General features: G+C 38.1%; 1 protein-coding gene across 8 annotated transcripts in view; it reads left to right on the top strand.

Moving 5' to 3' along the window:
* The window catches only part of KMT2C (lysine methyltransferase 2C), a 190868-nt gene that overhangs the window by 82881 nt on the left and 80702 nt on the right, over positions 1–27285 (top strand). For all 8 annotated transcript variants that reach the window (XM_053942468.1, XM_053942498.1, XM_053942526.1 and 5 more), the window contains 6 exons: positions 17835–17997; positions 18668–18839; positions 21622–21736; positions 22554–22726; positions 23546–23706; positions 26124–26237. In XM_053942468.1, the coding sequence (XP_053798443.1) occupies positions 17835–17997; positions 18668–18839; positions 21622–21736; positions 22554–22726; positions 23546–23706; positions 26124–26237 (898 nt within the window). The remainder of the gene's footprint in view (positions 1–17834; positions 17998–18667; positions 18840–21621; positions 21737–22553; positions 22727–23545; positions 23707–26123; positions 26238–27285) is intronic.

The following is a 27285-nucleotide window of genomic DNA, read 5'->3' as shown; positions in this document are numbered from 1 at the left end:
CTCATCTTGTTGAAAATTGTCCTTGTTTTTCATGTTGTATGTGTTTTATTTCTGCTGCTTCAAGTTGAAAACCAGTTTGGCTAAAATGATACTTCCTTTTCTTGTTCCTTGTATGTAAAAGTGAGCATCAACATCCTAATGTACTGTTAACTTCATATACTGGGGAGGGTTGTACCCATTTAACCACAGCAGTTTTAAATTTGGTTTTACTTTTTGTTGAGAAAAACTGTGTGAGAAATGGCTTAGATGACAGAATCTTGAATGTAGGGATGGTGTTGGCTTTGTGTATGTCACAACCCAGCTGAACAGAGCATGGAGTGATGTGGGGTTTTTCTAGATAGAGTGCAGAATTTGCATCTCTTTGATGCTTTAAAAGCTCCCTTCTTCCTTTTTCATTATTGGAAGAATGACTGATTCTTAAATCCAGAGAAAAATGCATGAGGAGAACGTAATATATTACAATTTACAAGACTTCTAGGTAGTGTCCCCTGCATTTGCCCATTTTTTCAAGGATGAGCTTTGTAACATGAAACTAAATGAGCACCTCTGGTATTCAGAAGTTCCTTTCTCAACCCTTGAGTTTTTTATGGTGTTTTTCCACACAGCAGGCACTCAGCTTCTCCTCATGTCCCTTCTTGGGAGGGACTACCTGGTTGCTCTTGGGAGTGGCTTCTGATTTTATCTTACTGAGTTTTTTTTCCTGTAGTTGCTTTTGTCCTGCAGCTGAGGAAATACTGCAGGAAGTTTTCTTCCAAAATAACATCTACTTTTTTTTTTTTTAATGGATTGCTGTCTCTTAGAGAACTCCAGCACAGAACGTGCTAGAGAAACACTGGAGAAATAGTGACATACATGTCACCAACAAGACACTTGCATGTGTTTTTGGTCAGTTTGGTAGTTTCATTCAGTTGTTGGCATGTTTTAGACACACTGTAACAGTTGACTATTCAAGTTTTCTATGAATTTCCTTGTTCTTATTTGGAGTTTTTCTAGAGATCTGTAGCCATTTCCCTGCTGATGAGGATAAGCATTGTTTTTAAAGGACATTACTGACTGAGGGTACAACTTTAGGGATAGTTTAACACTGTAAATCATCTTCCATGATTTACTCTCTTCCATAATAGTTTGGATTTTGGTCACTTAAAACCAGATCCTTGTTGTCTTGAAGAATGTGAATTGTTCTTAGAGCTTACAAATGACATCAGAAAGCCTGTGTCAATTGTTTTATAGCTGTATTTCCCAAGTTCTGGAAAACAGCTGTGGTATCTTTAAATTATCATCGTTGGTTCTGATTTACATGTGTAATTCTTCTGGAACAACTTTGTACACCATAAATGATGTCAGTAGAGCTTTGGTAAATCTGTTCAGGTTACAGAGCTGCCATGGGACCTCTGTTCAGATTTTTTGCAGGTCCAGCAGTTTGAGAATAGATATTTGATAGTTAGTAAGATCTACAACATAATTCTCATTAGCAGTGTCAAGTGAACAGTGATTAAAATATTCTTTCATTTGAACCAAAAGAAGCTTTGCTGTAACAAGAGCATTGCTCTTTTGAGCTCACGGAATCACAGAACGATTTGGCTTGGAAGGGACATCAAAGATCACCCAGTTCCACCTCCCCTGCCATGGGCAGGGACACCTTCCAGCCAGGTTGCTCAAAGCTCCTTGGTTTCAAACAGAAAGAGAGTAGATATAAATTTGGTTTAGAGTGGAAGCAATTCTTTCCTGTGAGGGGGTGAGGGTTGGAACAGGTTGCCCAGAGAAATTGGGGGTGCCCCATCCCTGGAAATGTTCGAGGCTGGGTTGGATGGAGCTTTGGGCAGCATGGTCTGGTGGAAAGTGTCCCTGCACATGGCAGGGGGTTGGAACTGATGATCCCTAATGTCCCCTCTAACCCAAATCATTCTTTGACTCTATGAATCTGTTTTTTCTTCTTCAGTGAAACATAGAACAGAAAAATGTAAATTAAGTTCTGACAGAAAAGTTTTGTTACCTATCAAAACACTGCACCTTTGAAGTTACAGACTTAAGGACTCAGCTTTCAAAACACAGTTTTCATTTCTCCCGTTGTCTGATAGACCACATTTTCTAGAACTAAATAAAATACATTTTTCTAAATCCCTGCTGGCATTTAAAACAATGAAGTATTAGTTAAAACGGAGTAAATGCGAATTAAGAGCTTTGAGATTCTTTTCTTCTAGTACATTTTTATAATTATTTATGGCACCGAAATTATGGCTGCCTTGGGATATAGTTAGACTCCATGCTCGTATGTGCATCTTCAGTGGTGTACGTAAAGTTTGTAAGGATTACTATAAACTAGACTGGTCTGTCTGAATAGTTATGGTCATTAAGTAAGAGGCAGTAACACGTGGGAAATATGTGGCTGAAGTAAAGGCTAAGCACATCTGAAGGGGTCTGGAAATAATTTTGATTTTGAATTTTCCATTTATTGAGAAAAACCTCTTTATTTATTTTCCTAGTCTTTCTGAGAATACTTTGATACTTGGGTAGGTTTGGGTACATGGCTGAGGGAGAGGTTGTTAGTAAGTGTTAATTGTTGCAATATAATTGAGGTTTATTGAGTGAAGAGCTGGTGTGTTTTTTCTTTCGCCCACCTTTTGTTAGATGGATTGATACTTCAGATTTGTACTGTGTGGTGTGAAATACTCTGTTATAATTAAGTAACTTTCCAAGTCAGCCAGCCAGCAGAAAAAAATGAAGGCGTAGAAAGCTACAGTATTAAATTGAAAGTATTTAATTAAAAACTTATTTCTAAAATAATCTGAGCAATATTAGGTTTTTCCCCAGCCAAATTTAATTTAAAATAAATACAGAATTTTTAAGTAATTTTCCCATAATTAAAATTTTTATTATTAACATTCCAGTAAAGCCAGTACTATGCTTCAGCCTGTTAAGGTCTTTGGGATTTTTACAAGTGGAAAAGTTTATTAGGAATATGAAGAAATACTTCAAGATTACATTACACATGTCCAATTTAGCACTTTTTAAAATCAGCATCTCAAGAAACAAAATACATTCCTTTAAAGACACAAAACAGCGATCTGTTTATGTGCTAATGTACAGGAGAGTATCAATATACCAAATACCAGCGAAGTGTTTGATTTAGAGCTTTTTCTGGTACTTCTTTATCGTGTTTGATTCTTATCAAGTGCAGATACTTAAATGTCACTTTCCAATCTCTGTAGAAGTTCCTTGTTTGATAACCTGTTATCAGTGTGATTCTGACCTGTTGGCCTGGAAGAAGGAGCACATGGTCGTGGGAAACTTATTTAGCTGTTGTTTTTTTTTATATTGTCTTCATCATGTGTATTGTATTTACAAGAGGAAGGCAGGTTTTAATTTGTGAATTGCAGTTCAGAGAAGAATTTGCCTTTTCAGATAAAGCAGAACAAACTATGCACATTTTTAAACAGATTTTATTTTGAGATTTTTCTTTTGATACGCTTTGTCATGAACCTTCTGTGAAATAGCAGCTATGTTTGTATCCCTACCTATTTGTTTCCAAGTATATGAAAAAAATACTGTGAATTTGTGTGCAGATCAAGTGGTACTGTCAGTGCACATTGGAACTCACTGCTTAGAGTAAAAATGTGTCTTGTTCCTTAATTGGGCCATAAGAACCAAGTTCTAGAGCCTACCCTTGCCAGGGACAGTGACCAGTGCATGGATTCTAATACATGTTTTAGGTTTAAATAGGTTTAAATGTTTTAGGCAGCACTAAGTGTCTTTCCTTCAGATGGTTTGTGTGGCTTCATCTGAAGGGGGAGGTGTTTGATTTTTCAGCCTGATCCATTGTTTTTCTCCCCCAGAACAGTGGTGCTGCTGGGTTCCTGCTCTGGAGCCAGGAGGAGGTTCCAGGGAGCTCACCATGGGAGCACTCCCATGACACTCAAGTAGGAAGGCAGAGTCAGCCTTAGAGTTTTCACTGTGGGTTTTTTCCAAGCTGAATGCTTTGAAAAATGCACCTTTCTTGAACTCCAGATGTTAGATAGGTGGGTACCAGAATTGGGAGAGATACTGTGGCTACAGAAACGTTTCTGAGAGGGTTTTGATGCTGAGTAGGTGATAGGCACTGAGGGCAGGCTGAGGTGTAGGAACCAGACAAAATGGAGTGGGAGCACAGAAAGAGACTGAGAAACAGCAGCAGCCCAGGAGTGAAAGCTGAAGAGCCTTGCTGAGAAACATGAAAGGGCCTGTGTTCCTGGAGGAATTTCCAGTGCAGGTTTCCTTTATTCACTAACATTCACTGAAATAATTTACTGGAGGCTCTGAGGTGAAATTGTTCAGTGTGTGTTCCAAACTGCTGAAGTGTGTTTCACAAAGACCTTTTCTTCCTTTTGCATGACTTGGGTAGAAAACACTTTTTTTCATAATGCATCAAAAGAAATCCTCTTTTTTTTTTTTTTTTTTCCCTCCCCCCAATTCCCTTGATGTGTTTCATAAATGTTATTCTGAGCATTAAGGCAGTGACATGGTAGTTCACTAACATACCACTGCAAGATTTTATAATCTGTGGGGAGGGGTTGTATGTTAAAACCAGAGAGAACCTGATCTCTGAAAAGCAAAGAAAACCCACTAAAGGAAAATCGCACTGTCTCTCCAATCAAGTATGTACCTTCTTCCTTGGTAGTGTGTCATTTTGCTGGTGGGACTGACCCATTTTGGCTATGCTGTAGAAAATGAAAATGCAGATACTTGGGCCCTCCCTTTCTCCTGTCTTTCTGTGCTCAGCAACAATGGCACAGTTCTTCAATTTCTACAAAAGAGAGAAAATGTCAATGGAATGCTCTCAAACTCTGAATGTGGAACAAAGAAATAAAATCTCATTTTAAAATGTAAGAAGAATATTAACAAATTAATTTAAATTATTATGCCATTAGTATTTTCAGCAAATAAGAAAACTGGAACTCTGTATGTATTTAAAAAGTCAGGAAACCATACCCATCTCTTAACCAGCATGCCAGCAGAAAGTTTATAAAAATTTACACAAGGAAGTGTGGCAGTACCACCAAGCTCCTCACCTTTGTAGGTGTTTTAATGCAGCCCTCCTTTTCCAGCCTTATTACGACCTCACTCATGGTTGCTTCTGATTTAAATATTTTATATTCAGTCTTTTCCATAGCTCATCTGGGACTTTTTATTTTTGGTGTTCAAGGGTCTAATTTTGCCTTTTGTGTGATGGCTATATTTTTGAAAAAAGAGTAATCAGTCTTTTGGAGTTAATATTGGTTAGTTTCAGTCAGGGACAGGTCCTCATTATGCTTTGAGCATTATAGAAATAAAAAGGCCTCTTCAGCAGCTTTCTTCTTAATATATAGCACAGGAATAAAAGGAAAAAGTACCTCAATGGGACTAGTAGGTGTATTTGCTCAGCTGTAGCATTGTTTGCTTAGTGTTACACAACTGACTCTAATCTAGGTTTCACAGCAGTTTCCCTTTTATATAGTATTTTATTTAAGCATGTCTGTTAAATTTATCATGAATGTGAGTCACGTGGGTTTCTTTGAATGAGAGCTTTCCAGTCCAGACTCTTTAATGAAATTAGAATTATAAAGGGGTTCTGATTATTCCAGTCAAAAGAGTCTGAGGTTTTTTCCTGATTACTATAAATCATATTGTGGATTTTCATTTGGGATTTTCACCCATCCTCAAAAATATCTTACAAACATGCTTTAAAACTCAGGAGTACTCATATTAGTCTGTTGGCATCAGTTTGCTTTTAAGCAGTAGCCTAAAAACTATGTCTGAGATCGGTGTACTCAGCAGCTCACAAAATCAAACCATTAGCAAAAAATAGTTTTGAACTCCCTGAAGATTTTGTTATTGACTTCCATTAGTGTAAGTTCTGTCCCAGAGTTGCAGATTGAGCATAAATATTGCAGACATCAGTATGAAGTAGTGCCATTAATGCAGGTGTCGTTGAGTGTTTTTTTAATAACATGGGGCAAATCAGGCGTGAGAGAGGCATCTTAAGAATCTTCACAAATGTGGAGCAACTGCCCATCCTGTGCAAGTGCACCACCTCAGTGGGAAGTACAGACATTACTTGCATTAAAGCTGTTTTTCCTAATGGGCCACTGTTGATATTTATTTATGTGCAAGAATTAATATTGTTGATTTTCATGTATATAGTTGTCCTCCCCATTCTGCACATCTGACCTGGGAACAAAAAGTAGGCAGACAGTAGTAGGTCTGCTGCCAGTAATGAATGTGTAGGTGTTCCATGAGTCATAGTCATGATTAATTATAAGAATCTATTAAATAACATTAAGTGAAGAACTGATGAAGTGGCATGTTCTCAAAGCAGCACTTCACATAAGTTTTTTTTTACCAGTGTGTTTCCAGTGATATTAATGGTTTCCCTCAAAGATGTCACTTTCCCCTTCGGTACATCAGGGAGGGAAAGTAGCTGTTATTTATGAAATAAATAAATATTTATTTCCCGAAGCATCTAACATGGGTAAAACGACTTGATACTATATTGCAGTGTCATGGTCTCACTTCAGATACATGCATTCAAGCTACAGTCTAGATACTTTTTTTATAAAACTGCAAGTGCTTCCACATCTAGCCTTTCCCTTGGTACTTTTTAATTTATAATATAATATTTCCTTTCTGTTCAAAAATTTTCACCCACACTGCTGCAGTATGAAATTGCTTTGCAAAGAACTGGGAAGAATGACAGAATCCGCAGAATAAATAGCGAATCTGAATGTAAATACCCAATCCAACCAAATATCTAGGCAAATACTGAGGGCTTTTTTCCTTTGAATTATTGCACGTTGTTACAGAATATTAGGTGGTTTTTTGTATGGTATTTCCAGGGAGATGTATTGACAAATAATAAACCTTTAAAAGCAAATAGAGAACTTCTGGAGAAATGACACAAGAATACAGTTCAGTTGTTATTATTTTTCTTTGAGTTTTGTGAGGGAAAGGGAAAAAAAGGGAAAATTTCATTTTCCAAAATATAAATGGATTTGATACATTCAATAAGTAGGAGTTTCAGTTTTCTCATATGTCACACCAGGTGAGGTTTTTTTAATGAGAGTAACTTGAAATAGATGGCAAATCATTGGGAAGACTGTTACCATTACACATCCATCACATCAGAATGTGCCTTGGGCACCTCCAGCATGTTTGCTTGCTGTCAGACGTAAAATGCTGTGATGGATAAATCCCCCAGAAAAGGTCGGCCCTGGCAGCAATGCTCACTCGTCTGGGAAACTGAAAGGTCAGGATGTGCAGGATTCTGGTAGGAGTGGAAGCTGAGCATCTCACTAACCTGTGGTTGTACTTTCACTCCTAATTTTGTGTGAGCTTCTTGTTTGTGGTGCTTCTGGAAGTTCATTTCCGTAGGTGAGTGCTCTGTTAGAGTCTTAGGCACCAGTTGAGTGTTTTTCAGCCTTTTCTGAACTCCTTTAATTGAAATAAATCAATTTTGTGGTAAACCATCTCTTGCCTTATGGGTGTTTTAAGTAAAATACTCATCCTATTACTGTGACAGAATTGTTATCTTAACACTGTCACAGCATTAGGATGTCATCTGATGCTGAGATTTCTATGCCATCAGATAAAATTGGTTTTAGAAAACAGTGCAATCATCTTGATTGTTTTAACCATCTGAACAGCTCTCCAATACTACTGGACTGCTCACATGAATTCGCTGAGTGGCCTGTGGCTGTTGAGGAGTTTAGTTGTAGATGATGATGATGAAGCCCAGGAACCTCAGTGAAGTGGACTCTCCACTGTGTCAGTGTGGGGACAGTCTGTGTTTAGGGCTTGTGACCCTACAGCCTGGTCTGTGTGGAAAATGCCCTGTCCAGAGCATAACACAGAGTCCCCAGTAGAGCTCTCAGAATCTCAGACTGGCTCCTGCTCTCTCTCCAGGCACCACATCTTTTGTTGACCCAAATTGTTTCCCCTTCACTAGCTCTGATGTATTATTCATGTTATTTCAATGTGGTTTTACTTTTGATAAAGGAATGGGCTTTCCCCATTTGACTGTAAACATGGTGAGAAAAAGCTTTTAGGACATTATTCCAGCCCTAGTTTAGCTGTAACCAGCTGAAATATAAATCTCAAAACCTCCTTGTCCTGTCATTAGAGATTAAGGAAAGCATTATGAAGAAGTAGGACTGTGCTTGGTTTGACTTTGTGCCACAAATGAAACAGAAGCTTCATTTAATTGTTTGTACCTTTGCACACAACAATGTTAAAAAACACACAGAATCTTGTAGTGGAGAAAAATGGCTTTAATGTTAAAGAGACCAAGTAGGAATTGGTGCTGGAACAGAAGAAAATATGTACATTTACTAAGGGAATCTGTGGCATATAAAGCATAACACTAATCTCTGGCAGTTCTTTTCCATTTGATGGCACTAACATTTCTATAATTAAGAGCAATGGAATTATTTAGAGGAAAACTGTGTTATAAACCATTCTTTTTTTAATTGAACAGCTGTAATTTCTACCAATGGAGCAAACTATATTATAAGAAAATGATTATTAGTTTAAAATGCAAAGTTAAATGAATGCAAAATTAACAAACAGATGGTGAAGAATTATTGTGCTTTATTTTACTCCTGGGTAAAAGGGCTCATGCAGGATTGTAAAAATGTCATCACACTTCGTAAACCTGAAAGCAAACAGAATTTGCAGTTGTGCACATCTGTTTTGGGACACTGCTAGAGGGTTAGAAGAATCAACGTTGTTTTCAAATAAGGGTATTCATCAAAAGGATATCATTTACTTAACAGTTATGGCTTCTGCTAAGCATCAGACTTAATGTTCTGTGGAATTCATTACAAAATTTGGCAGCTTTTTTCTTCACAAGCTACTGAGGCAGCATTCTGCAAAACTGAAACAAACAGCCCCTTCTTACCCTCACCTCCCTGAAGCCCAGCTGAATAACCTGCCTCAAGGTTTGACCAGTAATTTTAGGGTTTTAAATTCTAGGTCAAGATCTTGCACTTCACAATGCTTGCCCAAGGAATACCAGTGAAGGAACAGGATGGAAAGCCATGGGGCTTATTTATTTATTTCAGTGGCTAGTGAGTTAAATAATTATATAATGTTTGGAATACCATGTCTTGGGAGAAGCAATGGGACAAATACATGTAAGTGACTAATTTAGTCAAGTTGAAAAAAAAGCTAAATGCCCTAGCCAGATAAAACATGTCAAGTTTTTATTAGGGAAGAAATGATACTAATGTTCAAGCTGGTAGTTTCAAAGTATGCCACCTAATTGCTTTGTTTGAGCTCAATTTACAGAAATTAGTGAACTGAAGATGTAGGATTTTGTTTACGATGACTTTGTGCCATTTGGAGAGTGCAATTTAGAAACAGCCAAGGAAATAGGAATTATGAACAATAAGGTACTGATTGCAGTCAGTGGGGAAGGAATACTAAGGAGTTGCTCACTAATGAGGAAGGTATTAAAGGCAGGAAATTCTTGCATTTTTTATGTCTCTACATAATCCAGAGTTTCATGTCACTCCATCCCTTCTATTACCTTGTAAATTATATGTATCACTGAGTGTGTATAGTGACTTTGGCTGACATTAACTTTCTGTTAAATCAGGGTAATGTATCTTCAACATCTTTCTTAAAAGAGTGCATTATTAAGACAATAAAATGAAAATACAAAGTAAGGCCGTGTCAGAAGACAGGTTGTCTGCACGCAATTAACATCCTTTGCACACAGTTTGTGTCCTTTGCACACAATTAATGTCTTTTGTGCCTTGGCTTGACTATGCATCTTTAATTTTATGATAACGTGCAGAACAGTTTGTGCCTAGTTCAGTCCATAGGATGGACATTGCTGTCTTAGTATAAACCTCTTCAATATTACTTTTTTTTTCATTATTGTTTAGTGCATAGTTATGTAGACTATGCAGATACTACTGAAAAGAAAGAATTCCTCATTTCTACATGATTTTTTCAATAATGATTTTACTGTAATGAACATGTGAATAACTTGTCTGTAAATTTTCTTTAAATAGCAAATTTATATGGCCTTGTTATGTGTCTTAGGCTACATTTTCCCTCAGAGAAGTTGAATTTATTTATATCTGCTGATTTGGATAGCAAATTGAAGGAGTTTCAAAAATACTCAGACTTAGTTAAAAAGGTTGCACTGATATTGCAGCTCTTCCTTCACTCCGGTGCAGTTGTGAGTGCACAATCTATGTAGAAATTAAGGCTGAATTTTTACAGGGCAAAGAAAACTTTTAACAGTAAGATTAAGAATAAAAAAAAAAAAAAACAATTAAGAAAAATTTTACTTAGTGCTCTGCCCAGTATCATCAAGGAGCTTCATGGAAGAAATGAAACTGCAACTCTTTTGCAGGCCATTGCTCTGTTGCCATAGGTAAGTGCTTACAAGCCATCCACAACCTTTTCCAATTTTTTCCTTTTTTTCCTCTCTGTAAATTAAGCACAGACTCACAGGTAACAGGTTTCTTTAAGTCAGTGACTCCTGTTAAAAGATCTGTTTTATGTACAAAATTCACGTTTGATCTGTAATCCTCCTTGTGTTTTAGTGCACGCACATGTGTGTATGTCTGCCCATTCTTTTATCTGTGTCTCCATGTCTCTGTGTTGCCTTGTATTTGTCTGCCTGTATCATTTCCTTTTGTCAGGGAGAAAAAGGAAAAGGCAGACCTCCCAAACTGCAGGTTTAAAGCCTTTGTGGCTACATAAGAGCACTGCTATTTGAGCTGGCTGGATGATAGTGATACAGCACTAGGTGTCAGAGAACAGTGTACTTTTCCTCCTTGTAATCTTCATCCAATTTCAATTGCATCAGACTTCTGACTTTTTGTTCAGGTTGATATTTTTAGCCACTCCACTCTTCATCTCTCCTTAACATTTCTCATCCCTTTTGCCTAGGTTCTTTCTGAGATCTGTCCCATCACCATTTCCTGAGTCTTAGCACCTGAGTTCCCTCAAGGTCTTTATTCAATTTGAGTGCCCAGGTGTGAGTAATTGGCCCTTCAAGTGTTATCCCTGCCCCTCCTCAGATTCCATCTCCATCCGTGGTTTCTCCTCCCAGTCTCATCAGATCCATTCACACAGTGAATCCCTTTTGTCTCTTTGCTTCTTACTTGTCTGTCTGCCTGTGTGCTGGATACTCCTATTCCCCAGATGATTAAGTGACAGTAGTATCAGGATCCTTAGGGATGTCTGCTTTCCATTCCAGTGAATTTTTTGTGTTTAGGCTTAGAGTATTTTATTACAGACTTCCTCCCTCTAATCCTTGTCAGACTGAAGGAAATCTTTGCAGGAGGTACATGATGTCCAGCAAGTGCTCGAAATTGGAAAGGATCAGTCATGATCAATGAGAATAGGTTTTTCTGTGATTTTTCACTGACAAACTTGTGGAAGTGTTTTACATTAAAAAAAAAAAAAGGAGATAGTTTTCTCAAGCTTGGTCACATCTAGGTAGATCTGCAGGGAAAGGGCAGAAGGTGCATCCCCCATTCTAAAACTCATGACAAATTGCAAGTCCCATGAATGAGGTTGTTTTTAAGATGAACAAAATGTTTTTGTTAATGACTTTCCTGTTGTCAGAAATGGCTGGAAAGTTTTGTCTAAGTGTTCCAAAAATATATAAGAGAGTTTAGAGATGTGTTGTGAGAAGTTTACCCCAACTCTTTATTGTTCAGAAAACTTGTAAAAATAGAAGAGGATTTATATGAAAGTATTTCTAAACAGAAATCCTTCTTTGATAGTTGTGTGCTGACAAAAACTTCATTGTAGACTTGGCTGTGGGACCAGTAGAGAACTTGTGTCAACATAGGACAGCTCAAGACTCTTATCTAAATTTTGACCTCCCTGTGGATGTGCCTACCTGTGAGCTGTGTTCCAGTTCCAGCTGCAGGCAGTGGAGATCTGGCCAGTATTGTCAGTGGAGCCTGAAAATGGTAACCCACTGTTTGGCCAACTGAATTGCCACGAAGTAAATTCCATAAAATGACTAAATCTTATTAAGTATAATGAAGTTTGGATGTCCTCATCAAGCCTTGTGTCATTTGGAAGCACAGTGTGACTGTATGAGCAGTAAATTCTCCTTTTACTTTAAATGCCTTTATAAATGTACTTATGACATAACCTGTAGAATGCTTGAGCTACTTCAGAATCCCTATATATGATTTAGGAGTTTAGGAGCTGCGCTGGATTTGACAGAAAGTTGACTTCATCCCAGTATGTTCTGCAGTGACCAGTAACAGATGCCTAGAGATGATCATTAAACAACAAGCATGTAGCAATGTTTCCCTCAATTACTTTTTCTCAAGCCTCCAACAATTTTGTGGCTCAGCCCATGCTCTGCCAACACAAAGAAATGTCTACACACATTTCTTAAGACCTTCTGAGCATGAATCAAATGGAACTGGCACAATAGTCTGTTTTCTGAGCCTGCCAAAAAGCAGCCTCAAACCAAAGCTGATGATTTTTGTTCTTGCCTTGTTTGTCCTGGAGTTGCTGATGCTGAAGCCTAATAACCACTAGTTTAAATTGCATTAAACATTATTGACCTTCTTGTTGTTGACAGTCTAACTAAACAGCAGGCTCATGTGTGCTCTTCTGCCATGGTGGATATTAGATGGGAATTAAGGGAGTAGCTGGTTGATAGCTGTGGAAAAGCTTAGCCTCACTCAAAACATGTACGTTATCCTAACTTTTGCAGAAAGCGAGGAGGTGATTAAAAAACCCCCCTTTTTCTTCAGGAAAGTGCAAAAAAAGCAGCAAAGGCAGAGCCTGTGAGGGAAATGATATCCATGCAGTTATTCTGCTGGCTTATGTAATGATGAGTAAAACACAGCTCTGAGGCACCCAAGGCACCCAAACCCTTCCGTGGAGCTTCTGAATAAACAGGGTTTGGGAACATTTCAGGTTATATGAGGAAGAATTAATGTGTCATAAAGATTGCATGTTTTCCTCTACCTACTTCAGGTTTCAAATAAAAAATGGTATCTTACTTAGCAAACTTGATTCTTGCAAGTTTTTAACCTATTCACCGCTATTACAAAAAACACCCCTCCAAAACTTGGATGCTTTTTTCCTCTGAATTCTTAAATGCCTGAATATCAACACAATTTATTTAATGTACTTTTTTAATGAAAGAGAAAAAGAGGCAGCTGGTATGAATGATAAACAAAGTAGTGACTTGTAGAGAGCCTGAAATTTCCACATTTGAAAGGACTTCTGCTTTCTACCTTGATTGCATGTGTTGAGTCACTGTGTTAAGGTTTGAGGAAGAAGAGTAACTGATCTCTCATTGACTTGCTTGTTATAAATCAAAGTAATTTCCAACTCTGCGACATGAGTCATATAAAATTAAAAAGCTAGAAGGTAATTTCCAGTACTCCTGGAAGGGTGCTCTTTTAGTACTTCTAATCAGTAGTTCAGTCGAAAGCCATTAATTGTTTTTATGTTGCCATCTTACTGCATTGTGCTCTTTAGTGCTTTACGGTACTTAAACCAGGGTATTTGACATGAGAGGTGCTAATGGTCATTAGTGTCTGCAAGCAGTATAAAGCTTTTTATAGATGATGGAGGAACCAATGAAGATTATCAGAATCACCAGAGAACATACTTAATTAACCACTGTTCATGTAAAAATTTCTTCATGCTCTCATTAATGACAGGTTGTTAAGGTCCAATTCTCTTCAGTCACAGGTTTGTGTGACAGCATTTCCCTCTAGCTAAACTGTTTGAAATTTGCTCTTTCAGCTAATACATTAAATTGTTTAACCAAGGACAGATGGCTTTTGTGTATTTTTGGTACACTATCGTAAAATTAAATGTTCTTATTGTTCTCATAGGCTGTGTCACCTGATCTTTTTTAAAGAAAAAGTTCAAAATCCATGAAAAACTTGTCATTTGCTTAAGAACATTTTGCACAGTACTAGCATTTATGCTTAGGACACTAACCAAGTTGCAAAGTACTTACTCAAAGACTGTATTTTAGCCTTTCTTTAATATCTGCCTTCCAAGGGTTGTTACTTGTCTGGTTGCTGAGACAGTAATACTATAAAGTAATTCTAAGGGTAATAAAATAATGATAAAACATGACCTCTGATTAGTTCTTGGTACTATCTGGATAAACTCTTATATTGTCTTACAGGCATCTTTTTATAAAACTTGCACAGGATTTTGGAGTACTCTAAAGTATGGAATAGCAGGAAGTTTAGAAATAGATAAACAAAAAGCTGCTGTTATTGTCACTATTTTCCACTTTGGCCATCTGTTTCCAGTAAAGCCAGTAGGACTTGTGGCATCAACTGAGCTGAACAAGGCAGAATTAACATTTTTGTTCAGCTGGTTTTGGTGCAATTACAGTTGTAGCAAGGAGGTTTTTGAGTTTTTGTCTTCCTGGAAATCTTCTGTGTGGTTTCTGCCACTCTTATTCCATGGAGGATGTTCTCCCATAGAGCTAGAATACAGAGAAGGTGATTGATCAGGTTTTGTTTTATCTTGGTTCACTTAGTTCTTCCTCTTCCACTGTATTTGTCCAGCAATGTCATATTTGAGTCAGTGGGATTAGTAAATAAAAGGAATTTTAAAATCAGATTTTAAAGATGGCATAGCTTTTGCTTTTAAAAATCAGTTCCTTTTCTTTCTGAAAAAGCAGATGTAAAAAGCAAAAAAGTCAAAATTGCCAAATAGAAAGATAGTTTAAAATTATGGAAATCACAATAGTAAGAAGTAGCACAAGTAAAGATGGACTCAGAGCTTTCTTGCAACAGACAAGTGCACAAGGAACTTCCTGAAGGGAACAGTTGATAACCACTGAAGGGCTTCCTGAGTAGGAAAATAGTCTATGGCTCTGCTTTAGTTTATTTCCTTGAGTGTACTAGGAATAAGTAATAAACTATCTCTCCAGCTTTCTGACACCTTGTAAAGTTGGGGTTTTTTTCCCTGTAAAACAGGAATGTAAAATTATTTGATCCATAAACAGAACAGTGTTTGTCTTGCCTTGACAGATGACCATTTTGTAATATGTGCCCTTCGATTTCAGCTTCCACTCCCTTCACATAACACCTTATTTTGTGCTCATACTAATGAAACTGGAGACTCCAGACTGTCCCTGGCTCTGGCACTGTCCTCATATGGGCATGCATCTCATGGGCAGTATGATTGACTGCTTCATTCCATCTCCTGCTGTCATGATGCCATATTGTAGCAGTAGTAAAGTAGTATTCATTACTGGTTTTATTTAGCAGAGCTTTTAATATTTTTGTTTAATTTAATACATTTCTGCTGTTCTTTTGGGGTCATAGCATGGGGTCTGGCTTCAGAGGAGTGTTGGCTTCTAGTGCTGGAAAAGTAACTCCTCTCACCAACATCTGCTGCCAAAAAAATCCCTTTGGGCATTAGTTTGTTCAGACTGCTTTATCTCTCTTACAAATTCAGCAAATGTTGATATTTTGTGCTTTTTATTTGCTTCAGATGATACATACCACATTGTTTTCAAAGTGTATTTCACTTATCTGCCAAATGCTTTTCATTGCCAGTGCAGTTTAGCAGATGGGTTTGAAGGGTTCAATTACATGTAACTTGGACTTCCATTTTTCTTCCAGCATCTTTATGTGGTTCCTTAAACCAATATTAACATTTTAAAGGTTTTTTAATAATCCTGTAGTTTGCTAATTTTCAATAATTTCTTCATTTAGTCATAGATAATTTGGGAAAAGTTACACTCTGATTTTGTCGTTGCTATGTACCGTGGTTGATTGGTGGTTTTGAAAAACAGATGTGGTATTTAAAAATGCCATTTATATTGCTTTTTTATTCCATTATTCCTAGCTTTTAATAAATGTTGAATTATTTAAGTGCTTACAGTTCCTTCATAATTTTATTTTCCTGATTAATAAGGATCAACGATGGGATCCAGCAAAGTCTTGTTGAATACTTTTTTGAGGGATACATTTTGGACCTTAGCACCTCCCAAGTTCTCCTTTCTACTTTTTTTTGTACTAAGTAAAATCTTTGAAAAAAGTGTGGCCTATAAGAGTTGTATCTTAGCTAAACCTGGTCCATCTCCATAGGTTTTCAGAATATCAAGGACAAATTAGGGCAGTGGTTGTGTGTGGCTCAGTGTGGAGCTGCAGTTCTTGGAATTGGAGGCTTTGGGCTGTATTTTCATGGTTTTACATGTAAGTTCAGGATTTACCTTGTGCAGCATCCTCAGCAAGTGCTAACTGAAGGTATCATTTCCTAAAAGGAGTCTCTTGCAAGACTTTGTTTTGTTGGCAGTTCATAAATGTAATTACTATTGCCGCTGCCTTGCTCTCCTTCAGGAGCTCCATGTTGTTATTCGCTTATCTTGTTCCCTTTTTTCCTCTGCATTTCAGCTGGTAAAGTAACAGGATGCACCTTTCCCATACTATCTATCAGCAGGTGTTAGACATGGGTAGGGGTGAGATGTCATGCAGATCACAGGACAGACTAAGCACCATAGCACACAAACTTGGCAGTAGTTCTCCTTGGTGATCCCCTTTAATTTCTGTGCCAGAGCATTTTCTGTCTTTAGACTGCAGTTCTGTTTAGCATACACTAATATTTTTTCTGTCTCTTGTCCATGAGTTGCGGTGCTGGCAGATATTTTTCTGAAGATCATTCATTTCATCTGGTTTTAAAGAATATCAAGGTAGCTGTTGACACAGGCAGCTTTGTGATTTGTATTTTCATATGGGCTGGTTTTGATATCTGTGAACTTGTAGTAGCACTATTTCATGCCTAATTTGATGCCAGGCTTTGAAACAGAGAAGAATTATGGTAATAAATATTGTCTGTATTCTAAGAATTAAGCAGAGGCAGTACATAACTTTTCTTTGATATGGTTTATGTTCACATTTGGATGTTCCTTGACACTTCAGCTAGTAATCAAACATGCCAGTGTTAGTGTTGTATTCTTATTGTGAAAAATGAGAGTCCCTGAGCTCAGTTGTTGCTGTATTATGTATGCCTTCCTCTGAGCCACTGACCTGTTTTTTCTTAAGTTTACTCAAAATCTTACAGTGCTGTGCCTTAAAAAGAATTGTTGCCTTGGTGAAAAAGTGCAAAAGGATGTTACAGTGCTTCAGGGACTGTAATGAATCTGAGAAAGAAAAAAGACTGATTAATTGAATCAGAAAGGTGTGGCTGATTTTTTGCAAGCAGACTGATAGACTCTGCTCTCTCTTGACTGGTGGACTGGAGGATCGTTGCATAGCTCTTTCTGAGAAATTAGTTCTCTGGTGTCTAATAATAATCGTGCTTATTTATGACTTCTCAAAGTTTAGTGGTGATATTTGTGTACTCTTGAAAGGCAAGATGAGAAAGAACTGCAAGGTTATGTAATGCATTATCGTCCCAGAGAGAATTGTATAATGCCAGTAAGATTTTTGGGAGAACATCATACTTGAGTTCCATTTGTATTTCTGATTACAGTGTCTGTGGTTTTACATTACAGCTTACAGGGCCATGTGGTTTTTAGTCATAACCTATTGACAGCATGGTGTCATCTGCCTTTGTTTTCAGAATATAAGTCTCCAAGCCCCATCACTGAAGGCATAGCTCAGGTTAGATAACATATAGAAGGAAAATCCTTTCCTGTGACAAGAAGAATCTCAATTGTCAGAGTGCGTTCAGAGCGCACTGCGTTTGGGAGTGCCACTTAAAGACAACCCTATCCACTCTCAGTATTCACTACCTCCTACTGGTCAGGGTGTTCATCTGCTAAATGAAGGGAGGGAACAGATCTGGCTAAAAAATTACAAGAAAAAGGAATTTTTAAATGAATTGTTCTGTTTGTTTTTCAGCGATGTGCATTTTGTAAGCACCTTGGAGCCACTATCAAATGCTGTGAAGAGAAATGTACCCAGATGTACCATTACCCCTGTGCTGCTGGAGCAGGCACATTTCAGGATTTCAGTAACTTGTCCCTCCTTTGTCCAGACCACATTGATCAGGCTCCTGAAAGATGTAAGTACACAGTGTTCAAATGACACAATTAGTACCATGTTTTTTGAAAACTGCACTGTCATAGGATCAGCTTAAGAATACATTTGTTTAGATGCGCTGTCACAGTTCACATACCCAAGAATTCATGTGTGTTCAGGGATAGAAAAGATGTGAGTTCATACTCTTCTGTTTTTAAAGACCAGCAGTCCTGCACAGCAAAGTAGTTTTCTTTTAATGACAGAACAAGGAAGAGGTTTACTGGTAAGGCTTGTCTTCTGTCAGGTTTTAGTTCATTCTAAATTGATAGACTTGCTTGTACTAACTCACGTTAGGACAACCTTCTTGCAAACATTTCAGCTAAATAATAGATGTAGGTCTGTTAGATTTAGGTCTGTTTATTTTTTACTTGTTCCACAAAGGAGTTGGTTCTGAAGCTCTCAGCTTTATCCTGAGGAGAATAAAACTGTTTCTTTTGTAAAACTTCATTAAGGTTTAAAATGAATTTACTTTTGTTATGAGAAGATTAGTTAAGAAAACTGAATTAAAGTAGTAGCTATTAAATATATTAAATTTGAATTTCATAAGAATGGTCAAGTTTTGTATGCATAAGAACTACTAAGTAATTTTTAGGGTTTGTTGAATTGTTCATCATTTTGAACAACATAATAATTGAAAAAAAATTTATTTTTAGCAAAGGAAGAAGCAAATTGTGCAGTGTGCGACAGCCCTGGAGACCTCTTAGATCAACTTTTTTGTACTACCTGTGGCCAGCACTACCATGGGATGTGTCTGGACATTCAAGTCACACCCTTAAAAAGAGCAGGTTGGCAGTGTCCTGATTGCAAAGTGTGCCAGAACTGCAAGTAAGTGAGACTTTCAGGACATGGAGGAGGATGGTGTGTGATTTTTGTGCTGTGGTTTGGAAATGCATATTTCATTAAATGTTTAGGGTTTTTTTTCCCAAAAAGTGTAGATTATTAGCCCATCTTTTCTGTCATGATGCTATATTAAGTACCTGAGCAAACCCTTGTATTGGAAGCTTTGTTCTAAAAGAACTGAGCTGAAGTCCTGTGTGTTTTACCCCTAGAGTTACCATTATCTTGGCAGGTTCTGGAAAGCAGCAAAATATTCTGATTTTTTCCCTCTTTTTATATACAGGAGTATTTTTCTCAAATTTACCAAATAAATAATTTTAATGTAGTGCCTTCACAGTCTGAGAACTTGTGCTTTTACTCAGCTGACAGTTGAGTTGTGTCTGTAGCTACACTCTGGGCAGGTCTCCTGCATTAGGCCCTCTCATATAATGTCTTTTAGAGGCAGATAAAGAGTCATTATGAAAACAAAACCGTGGCTTAGTTGAGCAAAGAAACAAAGTGACATCAGTGACCCTGACTGAGTAGTTGAACCAGACAAAGACAATGAAACTTAGTTGCTGTGGCACTGTAAAGGTTCACTTAGAAAATTCTGACTGCTTGTAGGCTTGTTCTCTTATAACTTAATCTGATGGGCACTGCAGGCTTCTTTTGCTTGCTTATTTTTTTTTAAAGGACTTATTGAAAATGAAATGAGTTTTGTTCAGCTTCAGTCAGATCAGCTGGGACAGTATGAAGGAAAAAAAACCCACTCTACTACTGCCTCATGTATCTGATCACTCAGTGCTTTCCTGTTTTCCAAGCAGAACACTTGCTATTGGCTAGAATTCACTCAACCCACTTCAAAAGAAGGGTGTTCCCTGATCACACACAGCAGATAGTAAATCTCAGCAATGAAGCTAGAATAGGGAAGCACGTTCTGAAAAGCATCCCTGAAAATGTTGTACTGAGTAATTACAGCATCTGCTAACAAATCTTCTCTTTAGTGGAAAAGCAGAGAAAATGTGATATGTTCACACCCAGTCCATGGGACCATGTGAGATACGTCCATGGGTTCTGAGGGAACTGGTGGATGAAGTGGCTAAGCCACCGTCCATCATATTTGAGAAGTTTTGGCAGCCTGGTGAAGTTCCCACTGACTGGAAAAGGAGAAAAATGGACCCTATTTTTACAAAGGGAAATAAGGAAGATCTGGGGAACCACAGGCCAGTCAATCTCACCTCCCTGCTTACCAAGGTCATGGAGCAGATCCTCTTGGAAACTGTGCTGAGACATGTGGGACATAAGGAGGTGATGGTGACAGACACCATGACTTCACTGAGGGCAGGCAGTGCCTGAAAAATTTGGTGCCTGCTGTGATGGGGTTACAGAATTTGTGGAGGAAGAGCAACTGATGTCACCTACCTGGACTTGTGCAAAGTGTTCAGCATTGTCCAGCACAGTATCCTTGCCTCGAAACTGGAGAGAAATGCATTTGACAGATGGAGCATTCCATGGATTCAAGAGTTGGGATCAAGGACTCAAGTGGAGACCAGTGATGAGTGTTCTTCAGTGATGAGTGTCCCCCTATTTCAGGGGTCGGAATTGGGGCTGGTGCTGTTATAAACATCTTTGTTATGACGTGGGCAGTGGGCACCCTCAGCAGTTTTGCCAGCGACACCAAGCTGTGTGGGGCAGTTGATGCTGAAGAGAAGGGACACCATCCAGAGGGACCTGGGCAGTGGGGCAGTGTGACCCTCATGAACTTCAACACAGCCAAGTGCAACGTTCTGCACCTGGACTGGGGCAATCTCAAGCAGGAGTACAGGCAGAGGGACACTCCGAACAGATTGCCCAGAGAAGCCGTGGATGCCTCATCCTGGAAGTGTTCAAGGCCAGGCTTGGATGGGCTTTGAGCAACCTGGTCTAGTGGGAGTTGGCACTGCCCATGGAACTGGATGGTCTTTAAGGTCCCTTCCAACCCAAACCATTCTTAGATTCAATAATTACTTAAGTACAGCAGTTCTTCACCGTTATTGGAAGAACAGCATTTTAAGCATATCTTCATGCAAAGAGAGGGCTTTTTAAAATACCAGGTCTCCCAGGTAATGAGGTAGTATCTAGCATGTATAATGCCATATACTGAAAGGCTTTATCTAGGCAAATCTTGTTGCATGTTTACTTACTGCATTAATTTATTTAAACTAAGGCAGAACTCAATGCCTTTAGATATTACCAAACTATTTGTCTTGTGCTCAGCAAATTTATTTTATCACTGGAATCTGTGTTGGAGCACTGTAATACATCATTGTAGTAAAATTGAAATCTCTTCCTTTAATGTTTGTTTTGCTCTTGAAGTCGTGTTGTCTGACATTGTAGGAGCTCTGATAGTCTGAGTTGATGACTTATTTTTTCCTTTGTGAAAATTACAGTCAGACTGCAGAAACAAGTACAACTGGATGTTCTCTTTAGAAAGAAATAAAATGTATATTGCAGATTTTGAACTGATTTCAGTGCAGAAGGGCCATCACTTTCACCTCACATGTGTAAGTGAAAGTGGGCCAATACCTGGTATTCAGAATGGTTGCACCAGCTCAGCTCTTGGTGAATAAACACAGTGGTCTGCACTTGTATTTAAAAATAAATTTGAAGGCATTGTCTCTGGAGATACTTGCAAGTAGTGTTTGTATATTTTTATGTGCACACCTGTGTCTTCCTGTTTAGACTTTTCTTGAAACAGATATTTTGTTGCTGCTTATTGAAGTAATTTTTGATTACTTGTTACTTTCCTTAGACACTCTGGGGAAGACAACAAGATGCTCGTGTGTGATACATGTGACAAAGGCTATCACACTTTCTGTCTACAGCCAGTTATGGATGCTGTACCTACAAATGGTTGGAAATGTAAAGTAAGTGGAAAGGTTTCAGAGTAACTCCTGGTCATTTATAAGAGCCCAAACTTTGTTATCCAAGCTATGCTGTTCCAGGTGTATTGTGGATTGCTGTTGCTGTGTAATATAATTTGTAATTTCTGAGGGAATCCCATTTGGATGTAAATCCTGTGGCTCTACAGCTGCTCCGTGGTGGGAGCTGTCAGTGCTGTGGCTGAAGCAGCCTATGTAGGACAGTAAATTAGCCTCCATAGGGAAAAGAGAAGTGTAGGATCCAGGTGCAGTGGATAACCTGCAGTTAATAACAGCTGCTCTCATGATACAATGGGAACAAAAATGTAAACTCAAAGCTATATAGTGGTATATGTAATCCATACTTGAAGTCTCTTGATACTCAACTCCTCCTTGCTTATGAAAACAATTCTGCAGCTTATGGATTCCTCCTGCCTTCCTCAAATGCAAAACCTTTGCATTTGAGGAAGGCAGGATGAATTTGTTGTTTTATCAGTAACTTTGTAAGTAATTGCAGTGGGAAGTCCTTGTCTTTGAGATGTATGTGATGTTACATTGGCTTGTGGCAGTCATTAGATAACTGAGAGTAGCAATAAAAAAGAAATAAATAAGAAATACTCCTTTCAAGTCAGGGAGTAGTGTCAGGCAACTTCTTGCTTTTGTGCAGGTTATTCATGCTCTGCTATCAGATCTTGGATAACTTTTTGTGTTATCAAGGACAAAAGCTGTTAAATTGAATTAAAAACAGAAAAATGTCAGTTAATGGCAGTTCTGTCACATTGTGAAATACCATAATTAACTACTAAATTCTTGTGATCTCTAGAACTGTAGAGTATGTGCTGAGTGTGGTACACGAACAAGTTGTCAGTGGCACCATAATTGTTTGGTATGTGACAGTTGTTACCAACAGCAAGACAACTTATCTTGTCCTTTCTGTGAAAAACTGTGCCTCCAAGACTTCCAGAAAGATATGTTGCATTGTCACATGTGCAAAAGGTAAGTATCCAGCTTTTGTTAAATTGTACTAAAATGGATAAAGCTTATGAGGAGCTGTGTGACATGGATGGGTTGCTGGGAAGGATGTACAATGTGTTTGATGTACAATGCCACAGGATCTTGGGCAGCTCCTTGATCCTTCATCCCTAAATACAATGAACAATAGCAGGTAGCTTTATTTTAATCTTAGCAAATAAGTATTAATTGGCAGTTACTTGAGGGTACCTGGCAGTTAATTGCTGCAAGCTGTGCTGCCTATTGAATTTAACCTATTTTGTGAGGAAGGAGGCTGAAAAAGTCATTGTCCTAAAGTTTGAAGACTTTTATTTGCAATGATCTGGGTTTTTTTTGTTGTTGTTTGTTTGGTTTGTTTGTTTGTTTGTTTTTCTAATTTTCAAGTTTATGTTTTCTGTTTAATTTTATGTCTTTTACTATTTCAGTAATTAAAAAAACCCTAAAGTTACAGTATATAAAAATACAATATTTGGAACATTTTAAGAATGTAAGCTGTGTTTTGTATTCAATAATATTGTATCTCACTGTGCAGCATCGTGATGGTGCTCTACATCTTGTGGAGTCTGATTTGCTTTAGGGACAATTTAGGTCTTTATGCTTAAGTTTGTTCACTGTTTTACATGCTGATTTATCATGCTTATTCCTCTGAAGTTCTCCATAATCAAGCATTGGTTGAAAATCTCTGTTTCCCCATAGGAATGAGAAATAATGCTATTTTTAATGGATTTTTACTATGATGCTTTATATTTTATTACTAAAATCACACTCACAATAAATTAAATAACAATAAATTAATCTCCCCAGATGGATTCACATAGATTGTGACAGATCTCCAGGTAGTGAACTGGAGTCTCAGTTGAAAGACTACATCTGCACTCTTTGTAGACAAGGAGAAGGGGATCAGACTCAGTCATGTGATGTAATGAACACTTCTGAACTCATTCCTGAACCTGACAGTCTAACAGGTAATCAAACTTAAACTTCACAGTTCCAAAATGCTTACATCAGATGTAATATCTGTAATCTCACCAAGTCTTTTGTGAACCAGCCACTCAAATTCTACTCTGTGAGGTTCATCCCTTCCTCTATCTTAACAGCAGCTGCTCAGGCACTCCATGGGTGGCTTCTCTTTCTGGCTTCAGGATCCTGGATACAAACATGGAATAGTGAGCACCATAATTGTGGCTCTCAACCTTCCAGCTCCAGTCTCTGAGCCTGTAGCTGTAAGCTCCACTGATTTATTTTGGATGTGGTACAGTTCATAAATGTATTCATGTGACAGCCTGGCTATTTCACTCATTTGTGCCTGGTAGATATTTTTGGAGACATTCAGTTCTCCTGTTTCTCTCTAGCTGCTGGTCAGTATCATAGTGCCTGTTCTCCTCACTTCACCTAGGAAGGACAGAGCAGTGGGAACTGGACTGTGTTCAAGGGACAGGTGTTTGTTTAACTAGACACTTTTAATAGGTTTTCCTTTTTCAGAGCAATATATAATCAGTCATCTTGTTTTGTTTCTGAGACATTCTTGTCTAAGTGGACAAATCAAGCAGAAGGTGGAAAGTTGTGGAGAAGTGTAAAGTATGTTTTAAAAAAATAAGTCAGGAACAGTAAGGAGGAAATACAGGGAGGACTTGGATCTGCTGATCTGAGCCCTGTGGGTCATCCACAAGGGCTGTGTTATAAACTCAAAACTAAATGCTTTTGAGTATTTCACACCACGTGCTCTGTTGGGCAGCACCTACTTTCATCCAGGCTCAATTTCCCTGGAGAAGCACAGCTGTAGTTAAATGCAGAAGCAAGGTAAAATGTAACAGATTAACTGCACAACCTCTGCCATGTGCAATTTTTGGGCTTGCAGCAGTGCTTGTGCACTGATCTTTTGTTATCCATAAGTACCTGTGGTTTTGAAAGCCTGGTAAATTTTGGCAGGAAAACGGAAGTGTTGAGGTACAACAAAACTGGAATGTTTGTGTTCAAACTGATGTTTTGTATAAACAAGTCATCCCTTTGATGTTAGCCTGTACATTACCTTTTGTGAGCAGTAAAGACATGATGGAAAAGGTGCTCCTGGAGGAAGGGCAGTGACAGGAGGGAAATGTCTGTAAATTAGTTCACTCTGTCAGTGAACAACACAGCCACCATGGTAGGAAGAGTGGCCACTTCAGCCTCCTCAGATTGTTTCCCTTCTGAAAGCTTAGGAGAGACTGTGGACTCCCAGGCAGTGTGCTTAGAGCATTTTGAAGATGTCCAAAACAAAACATTGACTGTCACAGCTCCCAGCCTCCTACAAAAACCCCTTTTGAATAAGTAGCAGGTTAATCTGAAAGGCTGAAGTTTTAAGCAATGCTTCTGTTAGGATTTCTAGGTAGTAGAAACATTGACAAGCATGCTCTTGTCCCCAAGGAAGAACAGGACTGTCATCTCACCTGCTAGGAGTAATCTGGAGCTATTACATCAGTAGAGTCATGCAGGGTTTTATACCCAGGAGAACACGTCTGTACTTTAAAATCAGATTTGGAGCCAATCTAAGTGATCTTTTTCTTGAAGTTAAAATATCACTTTAAAGTTGACAGAGTCTGAGAGCAGCTTTTAGGGTGCTAAAATAGTATCACCTAATAGTTGTGGGCTTTTTGAACTTAATAAAGACTTTCTTGATGCAGGAAGCTGTGTTTGTTTCCCTTTTCTTTGTGCTAACATCCATGGAAGATCAGTTCTCTTCAAGTTAATGCTTGCTATACACTTTGTTTTCCATACTTCATTTTAATGAATTTCCTTAACTGAAAGAGCTTTTACAAAAGGGGGGGGGAAGTATTTCCTGTTTCTGTGCTCTGTAATGATCCTGTCAACAAAAAAAAACATTCAGTTGTGCCTTTTCCATGCAAAGATAAAAATATCTTAGTTCTAAAGTGGCAGAATGCAGTTCTCATGTTGTCGAACACATAAGGTGAAAACCAGTGTTCCCAGTCCTGATGAAACTTCATATCTATGCCATAATCCACTGTAGTATTTGTATACAGATTTGAAGCCTTCATGCTGCCAGTTCTGTTGAATTTTCTAGACTTGGAATTGAAGAAAATTCTTTCTGATACTGCTCAGGCTGTGCAGAAGTGTGTGACTGTGTGTGCATATTTTCACTATTAGGTGTATGTAATTGCCTTACAGACATCTGAAAGCTTCAGAATTAATGAGTAAAATGGTCTTAATTTTGAAGGAGTACTGTGTAGTCTCCTTAACCTTCTCACTGACCTGACTTGTCCTAAATCCTGTCATCATTAAATATCAGTCTCTCTTTAGCCAAAAGGTCAAAAGTGGCAGCAGTTGCTGATGCCAAAGTAATAGAATAAACACAGCAATTTTAATAACTGTTTTGCTTTTCCTTAAGCTTGTACAAATGAAATGGAAATGGAAAGTGGTGGAGAGGCTATGGCATTTCAGGAACAACCCATTACAGGTGATGGCCCTGATCAGGAATCAGCTGTTGGGTGTGTTACAGAAGGTAAGAAAGAGTTTTGCACTCTGAGAAAATACCAGTTCAGAACCAGAGCCTTCTTCCAGTCAGTAATGTTTGCAGTGCTTTATAAATGCAAGAGGAAAAAGCACCTAGGAAGCATTAGGAGACATACTGCAACAGTTCTGAGTTCTCAAGCAAGAGTACTAACTTCTTTGCTTGATAAAATAAGTGTTTTACTGAAGGCATAGAGAGTCTTCAGATTATTTGTGTTGCTTTACTTTTGTTGGGACTGGCTTTTTCCAAGCTGGAAAAATAGTTGAATGCTTTGTATGCTGGAAGTTCATTGTAAAACGCAATGACTTGTTGCTATTCAAATACCATCACTCACACTTTCTCTTATGTGCTTTATGGTTGTAACTCCACAGGCATCCTTGGTTAGGGGTTTTCTGTTTTTTTTGGGTTTTTTTTTTCCATTTGTAAGTAAAAGATGACGTTTGACAGGGTTGCAGCAGCTGATCATTTCTGTTTCGGGAGAAACTGCATGCAGCTAAAGAAGGGTCAAATCTACTAGGTGTGTTAGTGACCAGTATCAAGGGTAAAGAACTTGGCAGTATGTCCCATTCAGTCCCAGATGATGATTGAGGATGGTTGCTATAAGGGGAGACAAGAAACTTGTATTTAAAGACAAAGTTAAAACAACCCTAACTTTTCAGTTTAGCTGTGATCACTCAGTTGTGCCTCACAGCCTATGGTAAAAGGGCCATGATTTAAACTGTGAAGAAATATTCAGATTAAAATGCTGTCTATGAACTTAGTGGCTGAGGAAGTTACAGTAGTGTGAGTTAAGAAGAGTGCAAGTGTAATAGAAAGTAACTAGCCTGTAAGAGAATCAGGGCCCATCAGAGGAAGGTGTGAGAAGCCAAATTCAGAGCAAAGAATGTGGTTCTTTATAGAGTGGAACAAAAACTCTGGAACTCCTTGATGAAGAAAGTTACGGATGAAGAGTGCTTGATTTGGTTCAAGGGAGGGCTAGATAAATATTTTTGAAAGAAATTCATAATATATTAGTAAATTAAATTAAACCAGCAGCAGC

Source organism: Vidua chalybeata, chromosome 1, assembly GCF_026979565.1.
Source record: "Vidua chalybeata isolate OUT-0048 chromosome 1, bVidCha1 merged haplotype, whole genome shotgun sequence".
Taxonomy (NCBI): Eukaryota; Metazoa; Chordata; class Aves; order Passeriformes; family Viduidae; genus Vidua; species Vidua chalybeata.
The sequence above is the reverse complement of the archived record's forward strand: the minus strand, read 5'-3'. Positions and strand labels throughout refer to the sequence as shown.